Source organism: Argiope bruennichi, chromosome 4, assembly GCF_947563725.1.
Source record: "Argiope bruennichi chromosome 4, qqArgBrue1.1, whole genome shotgun sequence".
NCBI classification, from domain to species: Eukaryota; Metazoa; Arthropoda; class Arachnida; order Araneae; family Araneidae; genus Argiope; species Argiope bruennichi.
Genome location: NC_079154.1, coordinates 82806061 through 82826619, shown reverse-complemented (window position 1 = coordinate 82826619; position 20559 = coordinate 82806061). Strand labels below are relative to the sequence as shown.

The window sequence follows — 20559 nt, the reverse complement described above, 5'->3', positions numbered from 1 at the left end:
ACTTATTACTTCTATTAAGGTGGTAGGCGAACAGCTAGTCGCCGAAAGAGGCTAGCATTTATTTATATCATTCATCTAAGACTTCTTATAATCTAAACTATACATGTGGTTGTTGGTGTTTCTTATGGCACTTGCTGTGGACAAGCCCGCTGTTACGAAGACAGCGATTTTAAGCCGGTGGGGGAGCGTCTCTTGTTTTTGTAGTAGCGTCATCTAGGGCCAAGAGAACGACTTAGCTACACACACGTCACAAAACTATACATTTTTACGATTAATCTGCCTTCAAAAAATGGTATCCCAAATATGTTCATTAATATTATTCCAGCTATTCTTATACTTATTACAAATCAATCATTCTCTCCTACAATGTTCTTCGTTCGTTTTTCAAAAACTAGCACTATTTTGTTCTCTGCTTTTTTTATCATTCTTCCATCCCCTCTATAACAGACATTTTTTACCTACTGTTCTTTTTTCTTTTTATTCTATGCCGATTCCCCTCATTTCACAATATCAAGCTAAATCCTTTGGCACTCGGAAAAGTAATTCGATGCATAATTATTCACTTAATACAAATAACTGTTTATTGTTCTGAAAAATAAATATACATAATAGTTTTAAGTCGAACTTCTTTTTAAAAAATGAGTCTACATCTTATTACCATTCTGTAGGCGTTTTTAACAATCAAAATCAAATAAATAAACAAAACGTCAAATGATGCACTATCTTGAATGGTGAGTGAGAGGTACCATCCGAGTGCAAAAGGTTAAAAGAAAGCGATTTGTCAAAAATAATTGTAAATAATTGTAATAATGTAAATATTTAGGTAATTGTCTTTTATATTACATTCAATCTGATTTGGAATGTAATATGAATTTTGTCATTAATCACATTTAATTTGAAATATTTGACTTTAATTTTATTTAAATCATACCTATAGAATTATTTTTCAATAACGTCTTTTGTGTCTTTAGGTTGATTTTGTTACCCCACATGAAATTACTGGAATCAAAATTCAGGGGCGTGATTCCGTGCCCCAGTGGGTTACTGCCTTCACCGTTAGCTACAGCCAAGATGGAAATTCTTGGGATTATATCACAGATATCACAGGAACTGAAAAAAAGGTACATTGATTTTTATTCCTTTTCTATTGAAAATTTTGATTCTTAATATAAGAAGGAAAATTGAAAATGAAAAATAAGTAAAGCATTTTAAGTATCAAAAATAAAGAAAATTCAAAAATGATAAGAGCTTTCTTATATAATAATTTCATTAACTCGTGTTGTAAAAAATTTTCAATTTTTTTTCTCTGCGCTAAGAGATATGCTAAAAATTGTGAATTCAGAACACTTTCTTTCTATGTTAGAAGATATATTAAAAATTGTGAATTGTGAACATTTTCTTTCAACGTTAGGAGATATGCTAAAAATTGTGATTTCTAAACGCTTTCTATCCTTGGCGATATGCTAAAAATTGTGAATTCTGAACAGTTTCTTTCAAAAATGAATAGTGATTAATTATAATGACCAGAAAATATTATACTCGAAATAAAGGGCAACTTTTTATCTGAAATAAAACTTATTACTTTTGTGCATTTTATTTTTATTTTCTCATATATGTAATTTAGAGAAAGTATAGTAATCGTCAAAAAATTCGAACTTCGATTTTTATTATTTTGTCCGTCTATCTGTCTGTGACAAAGATAACACAAAAACGATTTGAACCAGAAAATATCGGTTGAAATTTGGAATACAGTGTTTATGCCAAATTTGCAGATTTCTAACAAATTTTGAGTTAAATCCGCTCTGAGAAAATTCATCTGCCCGTCTGTTCGAATATAATTTAACACGATAACTACAAAAGAAAGAGAGCTGGATAGATTAAATTCGATATGCATAATTAACATCGATTGTCTAGACACCTTTCGAATTTTGAGCCAAATCCAACAAGTGGTCTGTACTTTCAGAAACATGAAAACATAATAACTCAAAGACGCAGTGACTTAAATATATCAAATTTGGTATGGGATTTTGTAACTACAAATGCAATTTTGTGTCACATCTTTGTTCCAATAGATTAAGAAAAAAGATTCTAAAACACAAATTCGATTTTCGGATTCTATTAACTGCATGCCAGGAATGAATCGCCAAAGATGACCCGATAGATTCAGTAAAAATGCAAAATTCACGCCAAATTTAATATTTCATAACTATTTTACGCCGGTACGATGCAAGATGCTCTTTGGCATGATATGTTTATTAAAGAGTAGGCGAGACAGTTTAGGAGGGATCCCTTCCCGCTGGTTCCATTGCATTATTTCACGCATTTTTGTATCAATAGTTGAATCGACTTAAATGCAATGTTCTATCGTATTATAGTCACATTTGTTTCGTCTCATCTTTTGCTACAGCCTGATATTTTTAATGACAACAATACCCATTTTTCTTCACTTAAAAATGCAATACGAAATAAATATTTAAAATATTGAGCTGATGAGTTGATGATGCTAAACATCAGCTGTAAATAAAAATATTTATTGTTGAGCTTGATATGAACTACTTTATGATCAAATGGAAGCTTGTAAAGTTTGCATTATAAAATGAAAATATGTTTAAGGTAGCTTGGTAAATCTATTTGATCAAATGGAAATTGTATAAATCTATTTGTACAAGCTTAATTAAAGTATGGTTTCGAATAAATAATAATTTTTTTTCAATTACAGATATTCCCTGGAAATTATGATAGTGATACTATTGTTGAAGTATATTTTCCATATCCGATCAGAACCCGCTACGTACGCATTAACCCAGCTGGCTGGGAAAATTGGATCGCACTTCGTTTAGAAATCTTGGGATGTTTTGGTAAGGAAAATAAAATAGCCCATGTTTTACTTCGATTGCCAGTTAGAATTCTTTTTAAGATGCCAGACATTTCCCCAATTTATTGAAATTTATAATTTTTAATCTGTTATTCATTTTATTGCAGAACCTGATAAAGTTTTAGCTAATTTGAGTACAACTGTGGAACCGCCATTTATAGGTAAGTTCCATTTGTTTTATTTTCCGTTTTGTTCATTATTGCGATTTTTTTATAAATTTATTAATAAAATATATTTTTTGAATATGTTATTTACCTGCTTTTCTTTAATCGTCTGACTAAGAGTCTTTCACTGTATCTGTTTCTTTTAAATTGAATTCGAAATAGGCCACCACAGTAACTAAATTCCAATCTAATCTACATTGTCTCACAAATATGTTAAGTTATATCATTTCGACATTAACAGTTAATTAGTTTTAGACATTAATAGATTTTTCTTTTGCTGTGAACAGAAGCCTGTTTCGAGCCCATGGGTTTAGAAAACCACCAACTTCCCGATACTCTGATTTCTGTCTCTTCTTCTGCTGGTCCAGGAAGCGATAAATCTAGACTTAGGTACGTTGTAACAGTTTTGGCTTATTTTTAGAATGGTAATAAGTCAGAATATAATTTTAAAAATATTTCTAATTTTTTTTTTCTTATTTTGTAAAAGATTTTATTCTGCTTGCTACAAAACAGAAATTTTATGAGTACATTTTTTTTAAACTTTTCTAACTAAAATCCGAACTAAAGAAATTGTACTCTACATCTTTTGGTATTATTCAAAATGTTCTCATTTAAATTTTACTTAAGTAACATTCTTTTCGAAATAATATTTAAATACTATTTCCTGAGATGTGAATGAAATATAATTCATTTATATTATTTTTAACAATCGCTTTTAGTCCTTTTTAGTCTTAATAGGGTTTTTTTAACTTAAAGAAATGCTTTTTAAAAATATTCGCACAATTTTTTAAAGTGTACATTTGTTTTATGCTGTTCGATTAGAGAATATCAAAGTAATACAAATTAAAGAAAACTATTGCCACAGTATTTCAAATTTCCTATTTGCTAATACGCTCTGAAATTATCAAAAATATTTATCTTATTCTACATCTTTTGGTATTATTCAAAATGTTCTCATTTAAATTTTACTTAAGTAACATTCTTTTCGAAATAATATTTAAATACTATTTCCTGAGATGTGAATGAAATATAATTCATTTATATTATTTTTAACAATCGCTTTTAGTCCTTTTTAGTCTTAATAGGGTTTTTTTAACTTAAAGAAATGCTTTTTAAAAATATTCGCACAATTTTTTAAAGTGTACATTTGTTTTATGCTGTTCGATTAGAGAATATCAAAGTAATACAAATTAAAGAAAACTATTGCCACAGTATTTCAAATTTCCTATTTGCTAATACGCTCTGAAATTATCAAAAATATTTATCTTATTTCATATAAGACTGAACACTCATTCGGACGAACAAGGTACTGGTGGCTGGATTGCTCATAAGGATGACTACAAGCCAATCATTGTAATTGATTTCACGGGAGAAAGAAACCTGACAGCCATAGAAACACAAGGTAGGTCCTCATTTTACATTTAATCTGAAAGGAAGTCACCATTTGTAACTAAACCTGCCAAATAATTGGCATTCATTAATTTATAATAAGTTTTTATATTCATCATTATTTATTAATTTCGATGTCATCAGTAACATCATCATTTCTGATTGCTCGTATATGCTTTTACATTTTTATATTGATAACTTGTGACATTAGGTTTTGTCGCAAAAATATCCCATTTCAACCATCTAAGGGGTTCAAATGCTCTGGTCTATTGCTGTACACGGGTTATAATTTTTTTTTCAAATCATAAGAAATTCGACAAATATATCTGATGGTTTATAATAAAATAACCTACTTAATCTAAGTATATTTGTTCTCTTTAAAGTTTTTAATGTTTTATAAAATAGTTTTCTGATAATAAATTTTTGTTTTAATCAAGGCAGCATTCAAACATCCACATTTTCTTTCACCCTGGTATGAGGTTTGGAAACGAGATTCAGAATCAGACAGATAAAAATGGGTTCGAAGCCATTTGTAGATAAATTTTTGAGTTTCGTCCATAAATTTTTTTATGAAGTACAAAAAATATATAAGAAAAAAAGAACTATATATTAAATATTTTTTTAAAATCAGAAATAAAGTAAAGCTGATAAACATGCAGAGGAATTCTATCTGATTTTATTGTTGAACAGCATTATTCAAAGGCTGATAAACCAATATGAGCTTTGGTAATAATTCACTATAATCAGATTTGCCAAGAGAGGCTTTCCTAGTTTTTCACGAGGTGAAATTCAAATAAGTTTTAGTTGCCCGTGAGAATTTTTCAGGTAGACAATCCGCCCCTAAATTAAATTTCTATCTTTTGTGTTCCAAGATCACTTTGAGTTATAGAATTTGTTACACTTTATTACCTCCATGAATCCTTGTCTAGACTTGACTAGATTTGCTAGACCAAATGGGATTGAAATGGCCTCATTGGAAACTGCAATACCTTCTTCGCTAAGAACTTCCTTTATAATTTAAAATGATTTCAATGAATATTATTTCAAATATTAAAAATATTTTATCTTCCTTTCCGACTGCCCCAGACACTGGCACAATCCCATCCGATAAAAGACAAAGGAGATATAAATATTCATACTCTCAGTCGTACAGACCGCTTGTAAGAAAATTATCTAAAATTTATTTCTTTTTTTAATGCCGCGTATAAAGACAGAAACAAAAAAAATGTATTGCTCAATTATCCTCTTTACATCATTAGATTCAGATTCGAAATATCATATTTTGTGGGATTCAAAGCTTGTTTCAAAAAGATGATTGTCATCTCCGTAGTCTTTCAAATTTCAAAATTTTTGTTCCATCCTTATTATGAACATTCGTCTCGTACATTCTTGTTACATTCAAGGATATGTTATTTATTGCTTGAATGTTTGCATTTTGAAGAAATTTGAAATAATGAGAACTCATAAAATTTTTCTGCAGGTCTCGAAGATGAAGATTATTGGGTCATGAGTTATTACGTGCACTATAGTTCGGATAATGTGACATGGGAAAAGGCATACTCTGCTGAAACAGGAAATTGGGTAAGATTGTCATGACCCTCGTTGTTAACCTCAGCAAATAAACATTTTCAAAAATAATCTGAAAATACAGCATGGAGAATAAATAATAAAGCAATTAATTTTATGCGTTATCTTTGAGGTCGTAATTTTAGAATAGGAGTATAATTGTATAGTTTTCTAACAAAAATTGAATTACGTACACACTTAAATGTACAAAATGGCTTATGATGATGTGTATAAATAAATTGGAAAAGTAAAAAACATAAAAAGAAACTAGAACCACACAGCAGGAATGTATGTTTGGAAACGCCACCTGAATGAACTAGAGGGCGCGCATTAGTCAATAAGATGGACAAATTCTTTTTAATTAATGATACTTTTATTTTGGTAATACATGCAATTGAATTTCCCGTATTTGGGGAAATCTCAGTGTGTATTTGCAAAGATTGATTATTGAGGATCATTTTTTTAATGCTGTTTACCATAAAATCATGTTCCTACTTTTGTATTATGGTTAGCTCCTTCATACAAAAGATGCATGCTATCATCTCAACATTCTTAAACTGTTATTTGCTCACTATTAAAAGTTTTTAAAAAATTAGAGTTCGAATTAAACTGAAATTCGGCCTCTATCTGATCCAGTTGGCGTTCCTAACCATTTTTATCTTTTGCGTTCTTTTTTTTTTTTTTTTTTTTTTTTTGAACGCTACTAAAGTAAACTTTGATTCGCGCTTTGTGTTATCTTTATATAATAGTTGGAATTAGTAACCAATATAATATGTAATTCAGAACAATTTTGACAACTTATTTTGAATAAACTAAATTTCTGGTTCAGTTTATGATTGCAATCATTTCATAAACAATATCTTAAAATACCTATTTTTGAAAGTAACGTCAAAAATTTCTTTATGGAATTTATTTTTAATTCTTGTTTTTAACATTATTTGTATTTTATTATTATTATTATATGAACAAACAATTTTTCTCTCAAAATAAGAAAGAATTATTCAATCGCTATGAATTCTTTCTTTCTCAACTCTTCTTTCTTTAAATCTTAGGTTTTAAATCGATAAATTAAGTTCTAGAAAAAGATTCAATGAAATGTTTTCAATGATATTGCATATCTTTGAAATCAAGAATATATTTTGATATTTTGGCATTTATAGTCAGTGGAATTCACTTTCTTTTATTACTTCTATGTTTTAAACTTTATTTTTGTTTCACATTTTAATATTTTTTCTTGCAACGTGTCTGTAATACATTTTAAATTCGTTTTCGAAAGATCTTTGATGGAAACAGAGACCGTGACAGCAGGAAACTGCACAGATTTACGGAGATGATTACAGCTCGTTTCCTCAAGGTGACCATAGTCGATTATCATACATGGGCTGCTTTGAGAATGGAAGTTTATGGTTGCTTCATTCCATACGGTAAGAATTAACTTAATTAACTTAATCTTAACTTAATTAGATCAATTAACTTAATATGCATGTGTGATACATGCATATTAAGTTAATTGCATGTAATAAAGGATTAGATTTTTTAAAAGGATTAAAATTTTGCAGTTAAAACATATTTTTTTTGTAAAGTTTTGATGTTTTGAAATATAACTTCTTTTATCTTTTCTGATTGATCACTTATACGTCTTTTCACATTACAAAAATAATTTTATTTTTTTCAAGAAGTAAATGAAATTAAATGTGCGGATATGGTTCACATTAAATTTTATTGAAAATGTATAGCACAGAGTTTCTTAATAAACCTATATTATTTATACAGAAAGTTATTCAGAATTCAAGAGCAACTTTAAAAATCAATAATTAACATATAGAAGAAGATAGAAATGTTTCATTTGCACTTGGAATGGAAATAGGATCCATTTTTCCATCAAACTAGAATTTGTTAATATTTCCTTATGACCTTAAATTGACCTTAGATGATCCTTCCGTTGGTGGAGAAATATAGGATAGTGCAGTATATATGGCTAAATGCATGTAAATAATTAGATGTACAAAAGTTTAGAAGATTGTTTTTGCTTTTGCAAAAGCAAGAATATATTGTATAATGTTTATTGACACGGAACCATATTCGTAAAAAATGTTATACAATACCGTACATTTTTAATATAATATTGAAAAATATTGTGCAATATCGTATAACATGTTTCATTATTTCAGTCTTATAAGGGATTGAAATGATTGATGATCACTTCTTTTGAACATTTAAAAAATATTCATCATATTATTCAATTCCATTTTATAAATAATCTACTATATCTGCTGTTCTAAAACTCGTTTCGAGCAAATTAGACAAATAATTTGAGTAGTGCAATGGAAAAAGAGAAGAAATTAACATAAAAAATAACTTAGAACTAGAGCTGTGATTTCTTTTATGCGGATCTTATTCAAAATTATGTTCTGAAATATCTAATAATCTTATCCTTTATATAGAATTTTTTCTGTACCAATATTCGCGTTAAACATATTTCCTATTAACCACATTTCCCGTTATCTCCACGGTATTGTTCGACACTCTTAATGGCAGCCAATAACGTGGTGATATCGTATAGCAATATTGTTCGGCATTTTGTGCTAATAGGGCTATTTAAGAGATCAGTAGATGGCGATTCAAAAATTGGATTTTTCGTCAGGGGATTTGGGAAAATTAGCTGTAAGAAATCAAAATTATTCTGAATTTTGAATGCAATTGTAATTATTATTTGTTATAAACTACTTTAGGCCTTCATATTTCTTTTTTATAACGATGAAATAATAAATAATATTGATGTTTATTTTGTAGGAGAAGTCACTATGCCACCACCACTCCTCATTACTGAAACAGGTGAGAAAGATAACTGCAGTTTTTCTTTAACATATTAATTCAGTTTATAAATTTTATAAGGTTTTTTTTTTCAGAATACATAGTATTGGATACATTTTCTAATACATAGTATTGGATGAAGATCCAATACTATGTATTAATTTTACTTGCATTGGATTCTAACAGTGTTGCTACACAGTGTTATCGTGTTAAATATTTAATGCGGCAATATACAACTCCTGCTTTTACCATTTGTGAATTAAAAAAAAAACACAACATATTTTTCTAAATAGAATGCAATATATTTTCACATTTCATCAACACATTTTCAAAAATCCAAGTCATTTCATTATAATTTTCAAATTTATCGTGAAATAAAAATATAATATCCAAATAAATGGTTAAAAAATATTTTTTTCTAATGTGTTAGTTTTAATATTTAATAATTCATTCAAATACATGAATTGAATCATGATCATTTGTATTAGCTTCTTACTCAAAAAAATAATCACAGAAGAATATACGCCTAAATATTCATCATAATTTTAATTAAAAATCGAGATTACAAACATGATAAAATTTAAAATATTGAGCTGCGAGGTTTATAACTCATTGTTATTGTTTTTACTTATTTATTTCACTATGCAATATCGAATTTGCATTTTCAAAGCAATAAGTTAACATCTTTTAAAAACGTTGAATTTTAAAATGAGCAAATAGAGTTTTTTTAAAAAAGATATCGCTGGTCTTTCAAAAAATTCCTTACAAAAAGACATTTTCTAAGCTAACTAAATTCAATTATATGCTTGAGAAACAGTTTCAAAATGCATAGTCCATCACACACATTTAGAGGAAATTCAAATTAATAAATTCGAAAGTCTTAAAATAGTATGATAGAACATAATTATCCATGAGATTATTGTGGAACGAATTTGTAAATAATTCAAAAAAATTTCTGTGTTTCCTTTTTTATTAACATATTCAAGATATCGTCTAAATTCGATTAATTTTGATTAACTCGAAATCAAACCTAAACACTATTTTAAAAACTTTTTTCTTATTTCTTAATTGTTCTAGTTATTTAAATATGTCCCTATTTTGTGTCCTTTGCGATAGAAGTGATTTTTTTTTTTTCATTTGTAGAATTTACCAATGGACAATATTTTCAAAGAAAAAAAACATTTCTTATTCTTTAAACAAAAAATCTTCGAACATATTAGATGTAAACTATATTATTTTTTTTAAGTTTTATTGTACAATTGTTGTTTCTAAAGTATTACATACTGTCTGTTTATTAAAATTACTTACTTGTTGAAATTACAATTTTTAAATTATTAAAAATTTTAATTATAATTATTATTTTATATGTTAAAAATACTACTTGTTGGTTTTTAAAAATACAATTTACTACTATTTTTAGTTAAACAATTGGCGTCTTCTCCTGCTTAATTTATAGTTAGATACAATTTTTCTTAACTCGAATTCTAATTTTATAGCGATGCGATCTGTTTCGAATGAATCAAATTCTATTGTACGTATTTCCTGTTTATATCATTGTTTTCAGATAGATGTTCTTAGAATAATAATCACAGAATTTTCCATCTAGAATTTTGCACCATCTTGGGTCCATGGTTGAGTTTATCCGATCCGGCTTCGAACCCCTACGGTGATGAAGAACAAATTGATCAAATTATTGCGGCTTCAAAAATATGTGGTAACCCATTCGAAATTGAATGCAGGTCTGCTGTGACCAAGAAAGATTATTCAGAAACAGGTCAAATTGTCACCTGCGACACACAGCAAGGACTTTTGTGTCTAAACCAAAATCAGAATTCGGGTATGTGCTACAATTACGAAGTGAGGATCAAATGCTGGACTTGCGGTAAGCAAATTTTACTTACAATGTTTTATTTTACAATTTTTTAATATTTTAATATGCTGTTGTTACTTATGGCACTTGTCTAACAAGCCCGCTGACGAAGTCAATGATTTTAAGCCGAGTTTGGTCAGTAGCTTCTGAGGGTAAAGGCCCCTGAGCACCCGATGGCGGAAGTTTGACTTCTAGCTCATATGAAGATAATAATCACACACTCGCTTGCACAACCCCTTTTTACAGGGGAGCTCTTTCATACACTTGACAGATAGAACACAGGTAAAGAACAACCATACCCGAACCAGGACTCGAACCCGGACGACCAGATCCCACAGATGTGCTTCCCCTAGGCCAGGACGCCGGCTAATATTTTAATATTTATATATAATATTTTATATTTATATAACTTATATTTTTACAACAACTTATATTTTTCTACAAAAAATATAAATCAATTTCATGCTGATTAATCAAAATTTGACAGTACCCAATAACAACAATGGTTATTCAGGTTAATTAAATATATTCAAAAGCATTTTGAAATTTTAACGTTGAAAGAGTAAATGGAAATTCTTGATATAATGAACATCGCGGACTGTATTTATCACGATAACATTTCATATTTAGAAGAACATCGCAAGGCACACATGGATAAGAACCCTCACAACCTAGTACATGCAGACCAAAAACTATAAAATAATATTCAACAAATTTTTCCGAGTGAAATATGTTTAGATAGAACCATTATAGAAAGTCATCAGCCGTCTACCAAACTTGATTTCGATTACCAGATGGCGCCTGCGTTACAATCATATATTACTTTAAGAAGCTATATTTTACACATGTAGACTGCTGTGAATTCTAGATATGATTTCTGACATAGAGGTGTGCTAGAATTCTTGAACACATTAGAAAATTATGTAAAATAATAAGTAGGAATAGGGGCGTTTTCTCGATGCTAAGCATTACTAATATAGCTGATAGTTCAAGGTTTATATTACAGTATTGTTATTTCTCAGTATTCGGTAGACGGCGTTATGTATAGCCTGATGATAATTTAACGAGAAAATTTCACTTAGTGAACATGATGCATGATTTTATCCTTTTATCCTTGAAAGATCTAATCTAATTGATCTCTAACATCTTTTCTCATTTAGCAGAATATACGATTGATCGGATGGCAAATGATTTTCTAACCTAAAGCTTAATTTCTCTTCTCTTCATATAATTCTCGTAAAACTTTTTTAAAGGTATTCTTACTTTTGTAAAATGCCTAAAGAACTTATACTATTCTGAAATAATGCTTTTTTCTTTCTTTTGAAATTATTTTACAGAAGCTGAAACGACTACCACTGCTCGTCCTCTTGTTTTGTGTCCCGAAGTGCCAGAATCTTTGAAGGAAAACTGTCCTGTGTCTTGTCCTGAACATCATTCTTGTGACGGGTACGGCTGCGTTCCAGACATCGATTGTCCTTGTTTCAGAGATGGAAAGAAATTCATAGTATGTTTGCCTGTTTTCTTTGGAATCGTTTAATGCATAAAAACTCTATTCATGAAGAAACTAAATATTAAAATAAACATATACATAAAACTGATGTCGTAAATTTTTAAAACCTAGGTAAAAATTGAATCTTTATTCTCATTTTGAAGTTGCTGATGTTACTTTTATCTTTCATTTAAATGGTAAAGTAAAATACTGTAGTTTGAAATTAAACTTTCACTTGTATGTGTATTTTGTTATTTTATTTGCGGGAGAAAATTCGCATCAAAATTAATTTATTTCTACAACTGCATTCAGAATGGGGAAATGAATAATGATAGAAACATATACTTGGTTTTATCTTTTCCAACTAAACATTTTTTTTTTCATAATTTATATAAAAACGGAAATGCAGATTACAAATCTTATTCTGCCATAACCTCCAATGCTTTCATCACTGCACGTCTTTGCAACTTAAAAATTGTTTTCCCTCAAATTCTTATTCTGAGGAAAGCTTACATGGGAAAAGATCTGAAGAATATGCTGGATGTGAGAACATCGGAATGTGATCTTTTGACTCTAGAGTGTACAATCCATCAAAACAGTATCTCGATACTGATTATTCAAAATCTATAAACGCTAAGTTCAAGAAAGATACGTCATCCAACTTGGAATTTTATCATTTTTGAAAAGCATGCAAATTGCATTCATATAATGAGCCATCTATATATTTATATAATTTCAAATTCCCCAATTGCAACTTTCAATTTTTCGGATTTTAAATAATTTTGGATAAAGAGAAAAAATCGTATTAAACTTTCAGACAAATCGATTCAAAATAACAAGAGTTATCTTTAAAAAAATGTTTAGAGGCTGTTTCAGTGTAATAAAATGTAGAAAAAGGGTCATTCTATTATACTTTCCTTCATTCATTTTTTTCATTTAGTTATTAATTCGATAACTTTGTTCTAAGAGTAATTATTGGGGTGTTTTTCAAAATTTTTCGTTAGATGCAATAAAATATGGCTGAATGAAAATTCGAAATACTTGATTATATTTACATGTAATAAAAATTAAATAGTATATTCTTAAAGCCTGCCATTTAAAATAATCAAAAAATTTGGGTAAGTTTAGCAATTAATATTAATAAAAGAAATTTAAATTCAGAAATTTTTTGAAGCAGATGAAAAATAAAAGGCAGAAGCATGTTTTCTGAAACTTTTCTTTATAACTGAGACATAAATAACATGATGCTGTTGATTTGCATATTCAAATTTCCATCAAATGATGGTTTAAATCCCTTTTAGAATTTTTTTATGTGTAACCTCCTTTCATGAAAAAAATTATCAAATAAAAGTAATTAATTTGCCAAAATATTTTTAAGATTTTTGTTTTCATTTTTTAAAAAGATGTTTTATGAAAGTCGACTGGCATTGCAATATCCACATAAAGTGTGTTGACTTTGTGTTTCCACAATGTTTTTATATTCATATATTTAGCACTATATAAATTCGAATTTAATTCGTAATTTTGATTATATGCTTTTTTTGCCATTATTTAGAGATCTCAAAAATCATTACCACAACTGTAATCGCTCCAGTTTGTCCCAAAAGAAACTTCGCTTGAAAGGAAATCGGAATAGAATCTGTTAATTATATAGATTTTTTTTCCTCAGTTTAGCATTTATTTTAAAAAGAAAAAAAATATTAAAGATTTAAACATCAACATTGAAAAACATGGTTTGCATTACATTCCATTTCAACGATTTTTTTTTTATTTCTAGAATCTAGTTGTAGAATATAGATACCCCCCCCCCCTAAAAAAAAGCCAAAATCATGCTGTTCTAAAAGCTTTTGATCATATTCCTATGTATCTAAAAACAACATTTAACAAAATTGGGTAACATTTGAAACAGTGATAATTTCGGTCTCGCTCCTTTGGTTGACGTTAAAATTTTGTGAGTTTCTATTAAAAAGTGTTTAACTTATGAATTTAAAGATAAATAGAAAGAAATATTACTTTTACAATTTTAAAAAGACACAATTTGTTCTATTTAGTACTACTGGCAATGTTTTATTATTGCAAAATTTTAGTATATTTGATTTTATATTTATATATTTAGATATTAAACACATATTTATATCTACATCTAGATGTAGATGCGATAATATTTTGTGTATCTTTAAAATAGATAGATACAGAAAATAATAGATAATAAATGAACATAACTGAAAGTTTGATATTAATTATTGTATATAATTAAAATTATATATATTATTATTATTATGTTTTGGATTATTTAAATTGTAATTGTGTGCATAGCATTTTTATTATCTTAAATTCACTAACCACTGTAAAATTTATATTTATAAAATTTCTGTAATAGAGAAATTTTTGAATTAGGAGCACAACATATTTAGCAAACTTTATTAAAACATAAGGCAGAAATTTAATCTAAAGGACATTACAAATTACAACATTTATAAACTTAATTACGCAGGCATTATAAATTTATAAAATAGCACAACTTTTTATAAAAGGGATATGAATTTCATGATTTATCGAGCCCATAATAATTTTCTAAGTATATACTTCATCAAACATTCAGAACATATATTAACTTAACGAAATATATTTGGCATTCTATAACAGTTTATTTTCATTGTTATTATTTCAAATTCATCATATGTAATTGTCTGTACTAAACAGCTATTTACAAGATAGGAGAACTGATTTTTCATTATTTTTTCTACAGCCTCCTAACATACTGGTGACGAAAAATTGCGACAAATGTGAATGCGTACTAGGAGGATATTCAATGTGCAGTCCTATAAATTGTTCAAGCTGTCTCCAGGTAACATTTTGATGCATCCAAACAAATATTCTTAACAAAAAGTCGTATTTACTTATTTCACAGAATCTTGCATGAATCACTTAAGTAAATCATTTTATTAAAACGAATGCATCGCATTGTTCAATTATTACTCAGATTTGGTAAGTTTCGTTTTGGACTCCACTACAATGTACCAAAGCAAAAATTTAAAGGAGATTCGAATCTCTGACGCTGATAATGTTTCGGGCTTGATTTATCTATCTATCTTTATTTTACTTCTTAAAATTTCTTCTGAATTATAACAGACATAACAAGCACACATTCCTATTTAATATTATTGCCGTGTGCTTGAGTATACATTCAGTACCCAAAACAAAGAGTATACATTCAGTACCCAAAGCATAAATAATATCTTTGAGAATCTGTTATAATTAAAGAAATACATTGTGCAGAAATAAAATAACTGAAAAGCTTATTTGTTTTAGTTTTAAAGTGACGTAAAAAAAATGTCTGTTTCCCAGTTATAAACTAGGCGGTATTATAGAAATATATTACAATTCTTATTAATTTTTAATTACAAATCAAATTAAAATTTGAAAAACACATTTTTGGCTGACACACACTACTTACTTAAGAAACTGCAAACCAAAGCCAATGGTCTACTCTGTAGAGAGTTTTAAAGTATTTTATCATGCATGCCATATGTCGTCATTTATTGGTAATATGCCAACATGTATACATTATCCTGTTAAATTGTATACTTTTTTCGTATTTGGAAAAAAAAATGACATTTTAACCTTAATCATTGCAAATGCTGCATCTTTACTCTTATTCTCAATATATATCTAATCTTGATCTTTGTTTATTGGTCATTTTAGGGTCAGAAGTCTGAGTTGGATGAGTATTGCGAATGTCGGTGCATTGGTTGCCCCGATGGAACAATTACGTGTCCTACCAATGGCGCATGCGTCAGTGAATTCCAATGGTGCGATGGCACGGAGGACTGTCCCGATGACGAAATCAACTGTCCAACTAGTAAGGCGTCTTGCTTTTACAAAATAATTTGTTTTCATTTTCTCTTATAGAAATCCCCAACCGGGAGCATCTCAAGTGAATGAAGGTGATCTCAGGTCATGAGAAGTCTCCAATAAGGTGGTTGATTCTCGCCGCCCTCATGAATACAGAAATAGTGCGAGATCGGCTACCGGGATGACGGGATGTGTGTGCCTCCTACGAGAGAGGTTGTCCCGTGGCCGGCGATGACCCTTAAGACTCAAGCGCAGTTCCCGTCCATGCTGTCGCGGCATTTTGATCATTCAAAATTTTTGTATGCTTTAGGGTTGATTAGAGTAATCGCTCATAATACCCTTATATTAACCATTTTATATAAACCACAATAATTTCGGGGTATATTTTCATATACCCCGAAAATATGTTAAAAATTCATTTTTGAGTTTTAAATTAGTGTAAACGTGTGAGAAATCTAGTTTGAAGAAACTTCTCAGAACCAATTTGGAATTATTTTCCTGCATCTAAATGGATTTTTAACGGTTAGTTAAAAATCATCATTAACAGTTAACTAACTGGATTTTTTCGTGCATCTAACATCTAAATTTAACAACTAAAAATTGCTTCAAACAAACTGAGCCTTATATCAGATTGATAGATATGTATCAAATTATAAACTAGATTCATCGTTACATTTCTATAACGCGATTTTCTTCACTGCTTAACGGAATTGCAAAAAGCTACCAATTTACCAAGATGTTCTAAACTTTTTTAGAAGTAATCATGTTAAAAGAACGCATTATGAGAATTTTGAATTATTGCATTGTATTATTTAGCATTGAGTTCCCATTCATAATTCAAGAAAAATGTTCCAAACACTCTTTATCCAATGAGTTCGAATTCTTTATAAATCGCCCCGTCCGACAAATACCGATTTGGTCTCATAGATGAAAGCTAAGCGTGAAAAGTAAATTGTGATCAGTCACGAATAATTCCATTCTGTTTTCATGCATGAAAAATTGTCCCTGATTTTGAGGCATGGGAATTATCACACTAGCTAGGCTCCAGAATTAAACATTCAGTCATTTCATACTCTTGACTATATTGTCCAGTGAATGTATATAATGTACTAATTTTGGTGCAAGTTATATTGATTATAAAGAAGTGATTCATTTAATGTATTCAAGAAATTTTTCATAAAAGCATTTTGAAATGTTGATACTAAATTAACAATTGTGCTAGTCTAGCGCTAAATATCCTTTTGAATTTTTAAATTATGTAGGAGAGAGCTATTTTTTGGTAGGTACAAATGGAAAACATTTGAATTTTGAAAACATCAACATTATATCTTTATCAGAAAAGGCAAATATGGATCTTTTTTTAGAATATTTTTGTTAATGCTATTCTCAAACATTTCCCTGCGTACTAGGCAAGTGCAAACACCTTAGGATATATAAGTAGCATTCTGGAACAATTTCGAAAATATTGATTTTTCTTTCATCTTTATCCGGTTATCTAATTTAGATATAATTTAATTTTAGTTATATAAAATTAAGTTTATTAACTTTTTTTTTTTTTTTTTTGCTTTTCAGCTCCTCCTCCAGTAACTACAACTACTACTATTGCTCCAACGACAACCGAAGCTCCTATTATTTGTACTACCGAATATGCCGATGGTAAATTTCCACTTCATGCTTACTAAAAGAAACTATTTTCAAAAACGTATCTATCATAATAAAGTTCTACTTTTCATTTTGATTGCCTTAAATCTCTAAAAAAGTAGTTCAGTGCCATTTTCTTATTTTTATCGCAATATTCTTTAAACGTGTTTTAATTTATAAGATGCCATATTTTCTTTCATACAGCACTCTATTCAGTTAGAAAATTCACACTCTGAAAAAAGATGCATTTTTTATACGCATTAGTTTACCTGTGGTACAATAGGATTTCAGTTATATGACATTCCAGTTTAAAGACATTTATCCGATATCAGAATTATTTTTAAAGCATAAATATAAGAATGCCATCTCTATTTTCATTTTTAATAGATGGGTTCTATTTTGCTCTTTTCAAGGTGTCGAGGTCAAGAAATTATTAGAATTAATGATGACTCCAAATCGATTGGAATCGAATGTCGATATTTATCATCCGTTAATTTTTGTCCTTACATCCATGTTTTGCTGATGAATAATATGAAATAGCGGACGATGAAATTTTCCAGATTGTAAAAGCTGTCTGAGATAAACTTGAAGAAATTAATAATGTTAAAATACAGCATAACGATGAACTAAACGGTATAGGAGTAGTTTAAAATTGTACTGAACTGCATGAGGAAACATCGATTAAGGAAATTATCCTTTTTATAAAGTAAGAGTGATACAGCAGCTACAAAGCATTGATCTGCAATACTTTAAAAAAAAATTGTAGTTCTTTCAAATTTTACTTTAAAAGCAATTTTTTTATCTGTATAGATTATTTCCATGCAGCTTTACTTTTTCTTAATTAGGTAAACCTAGATGATTAGTCTATTAAGTTACTTTATTATTTTAAAAATGAAAAAGGTATTTAATGAAAAATATTGTTAAATACACTACGAAAATATTTTTACATAAAAAACGTGTTCTTTGTTTCCTCTTCGTTATCGAATATTTTCATTTACTTAGCATCAGAGTTTATTATCAACGTTAACTGAGTCTCTACTTAGTTTCTTCGCTTCATTTAACTGGATTTTGCTTTGGAAACATTTGCAAACTTTTATATCTAAAACAATTTCCATGAAGGCATTAATAGAAGGAATTCCACTTTGTGATGGGGTAAAAAAAAGTTAGTCTTAATTTATGTAATGAAAAATAATATTTTATCTAGATTTTTAAATTTAATTAACTCATTCGTACATTTGAAATTAGTTTAATTTGTTTTGACAGGACTCAAGTTTTTAGATTCATCGAAACAATTTATTATCTTATTTAATTTATACGCATTTTTATTTTACACGAATGGAATCTCTAAATAATCTATGAATTATTCTTGCTTATTTAGCTACGGACACCTGCGAAATGGTCTCGAATATGTTTGAAACTTTCGATGGTCTGTACTACCAATACGACATATGCGATCATCTCCTCATGCGGGAAAAGTACAGCAATCTGTACTCCGTTACAGGTAAGAAGTTATTATTCTTCCAACTTGACTCAAATGCTCTTTTAAACACATAAAGAATATAAAATATGCTAACAATTTAGTTACTAAACTAATAACTCAAACTAAATAACATATCGAGTTAGCAATGGCTATAATTATTTCACTACGCCACTTTTTAAATTAATTTATTACAATTATTTTTAAATTAATTGATAACAATAGTTATCTTAGTTTTTGTTATGTAAAATATGCATTAAAAATTGCGTTTGAGATTTTCATACATTTTCATGCCTCAGACAAACACTGAATGTTCACGTTTTTATTTCTGATGTATTAAAAAATATAAGGGGAAGAGATTATTCTGTTTTTCGCATGCATACTAACAAAACAATTAGAATATGAAATGAGAAATGTGGAGAATGTCTGTCAAATAACCTTTAACAAAATTTATAGATATGTGGGAAATTTTGGCCAAATTCATCTAAAATATGAGGTATATTTCCCTATGAACAGACTCGATTTTCTTTTTACTCCCCTTCCACCAAAAGAAAAAGAATTTATGGCAGATATATCGTTTGATGATATCGTTTTTGACAGCTGGCATGATGTTCTTTTTACAATCACTCAACTGCCCAATCATTCCTATTCCACAGCATATTATATACATATTAGCAAATTCATGATATGCATATTAAATCATGTTTTTTTTTTCCTTTGAAATCAACTTGTCGATTGCATGAGAGCAAAATTTATGTACAAACAGAACTTTATATTGCAATATGCCATGCTTGTGTTTGTACGCCATGCGTACGTCCATACCTTCCTATGCGAAATTTTTACTTTACCTTACATGAAGTATACAAAGTATCGTAATCGTCAAAAAATTCGAACTCGTGAAGATATGTCAAATGTTTCAGACCTCCCTGGGTTCGAGAAACACCTCTGTCTTTGAACACGTGAATTCAAAAACACTTTAAACTATACGGATGAAATTTGATATGATCTTCGAACCAAATTTTCAAATTTCTATCGAGTGATATCTGTATAGAAGTTTGTCTGATCCAAATAAAGTCAACATACGAATCAGAAAAGGAAGAGAATTAAATTTCGTGTGCAGATTATTCAACACCTAGTGTAAATGTGTATCAAATTTGGAACCATCCATCGATCTGTATTTTCACAAGCATGTAGGCGCAATGACTTAAATTTATGATATTTAGTATGTAATTTTTTTACCACAATTGTTGAAATTCTGTGTTAAATTGTGATTTCAATCAGTCGGAAAAGAAAATCAAAAATAGAATCTGTTTTCTTGTATTTCTGTTTGTTTCTTGTTTTGGATGAACAGCATCCCAGCGATGAATCGTCAGGGATCGCTCGTTAAAGGCGCTTTCTTAACTACTGTCCACCAAGTAA

General features: G+C 28.9%; 1 protein-coding gene and 1 long non-coding RNA gene across 2 annotated transcripts in view; one reads left to right on the top strand and one right to left on the bottom strand.

The window, feature by feature from the left end:
- LOC129967168 (hemocytin-like) overlaps window positions 1–20559 on the top strand; it is a 141093-nt gene that overhangs the window by 92588 nt on the left and 27946 nt on the right. Inside the window, exons 46-59 of the mRNA XM_056081865.1 lie at window positions 972–1121; window positions 2720–2858; window positions 2983–3036; window positions 3327–3429; window positions 4320–4441; window positions 5909–6009; window positions 7271–7418; window positions 8788–8829; window positions 10415–10690; window positions 12016–12182; window positions 14917–15015; window positions 15873–16029; window positions 17595–17678; window positions 19042–19164. Coding sequence (XP_055937840.1) covers window positions 972–1121; window positions 2720–2858; window positions 2983–3036; window positions 3327–3429; window positions 4320–4441; window positions 5909–6009; window positions 7271–7418; window positions 8788–8829; window positions 10415–10690; window positions 12016–12182; window positions 14917–15015; window positions 15873–16029; window positions 17595–17678; window positions 19042–19164 — 1765 coding nt within the window. The remainder of the gene's footprint in view (window positions 1–971; window positions 1122–2719; window positions 2859–2982; window positions 3037–3326; window positions 3430–4319; window positions 4442–5908; window positions 6010–7270; window positions 7419–8787; window positions 8830–10414; window positions 10691–12015; window positions 12183–14916; window positions 15016–15872; window positions 16030–17594; window positions 17679–19041; window positions 19165–20559) is intronic.
- LOC129967169 (uncharacterized) overlaps window positions 1–20559 on the bottom strand; it is a 100736-nt gene that overhangs the window by 52443 nt on the left and 27734 nt on the right. The window lies entirely within an intron of this gene.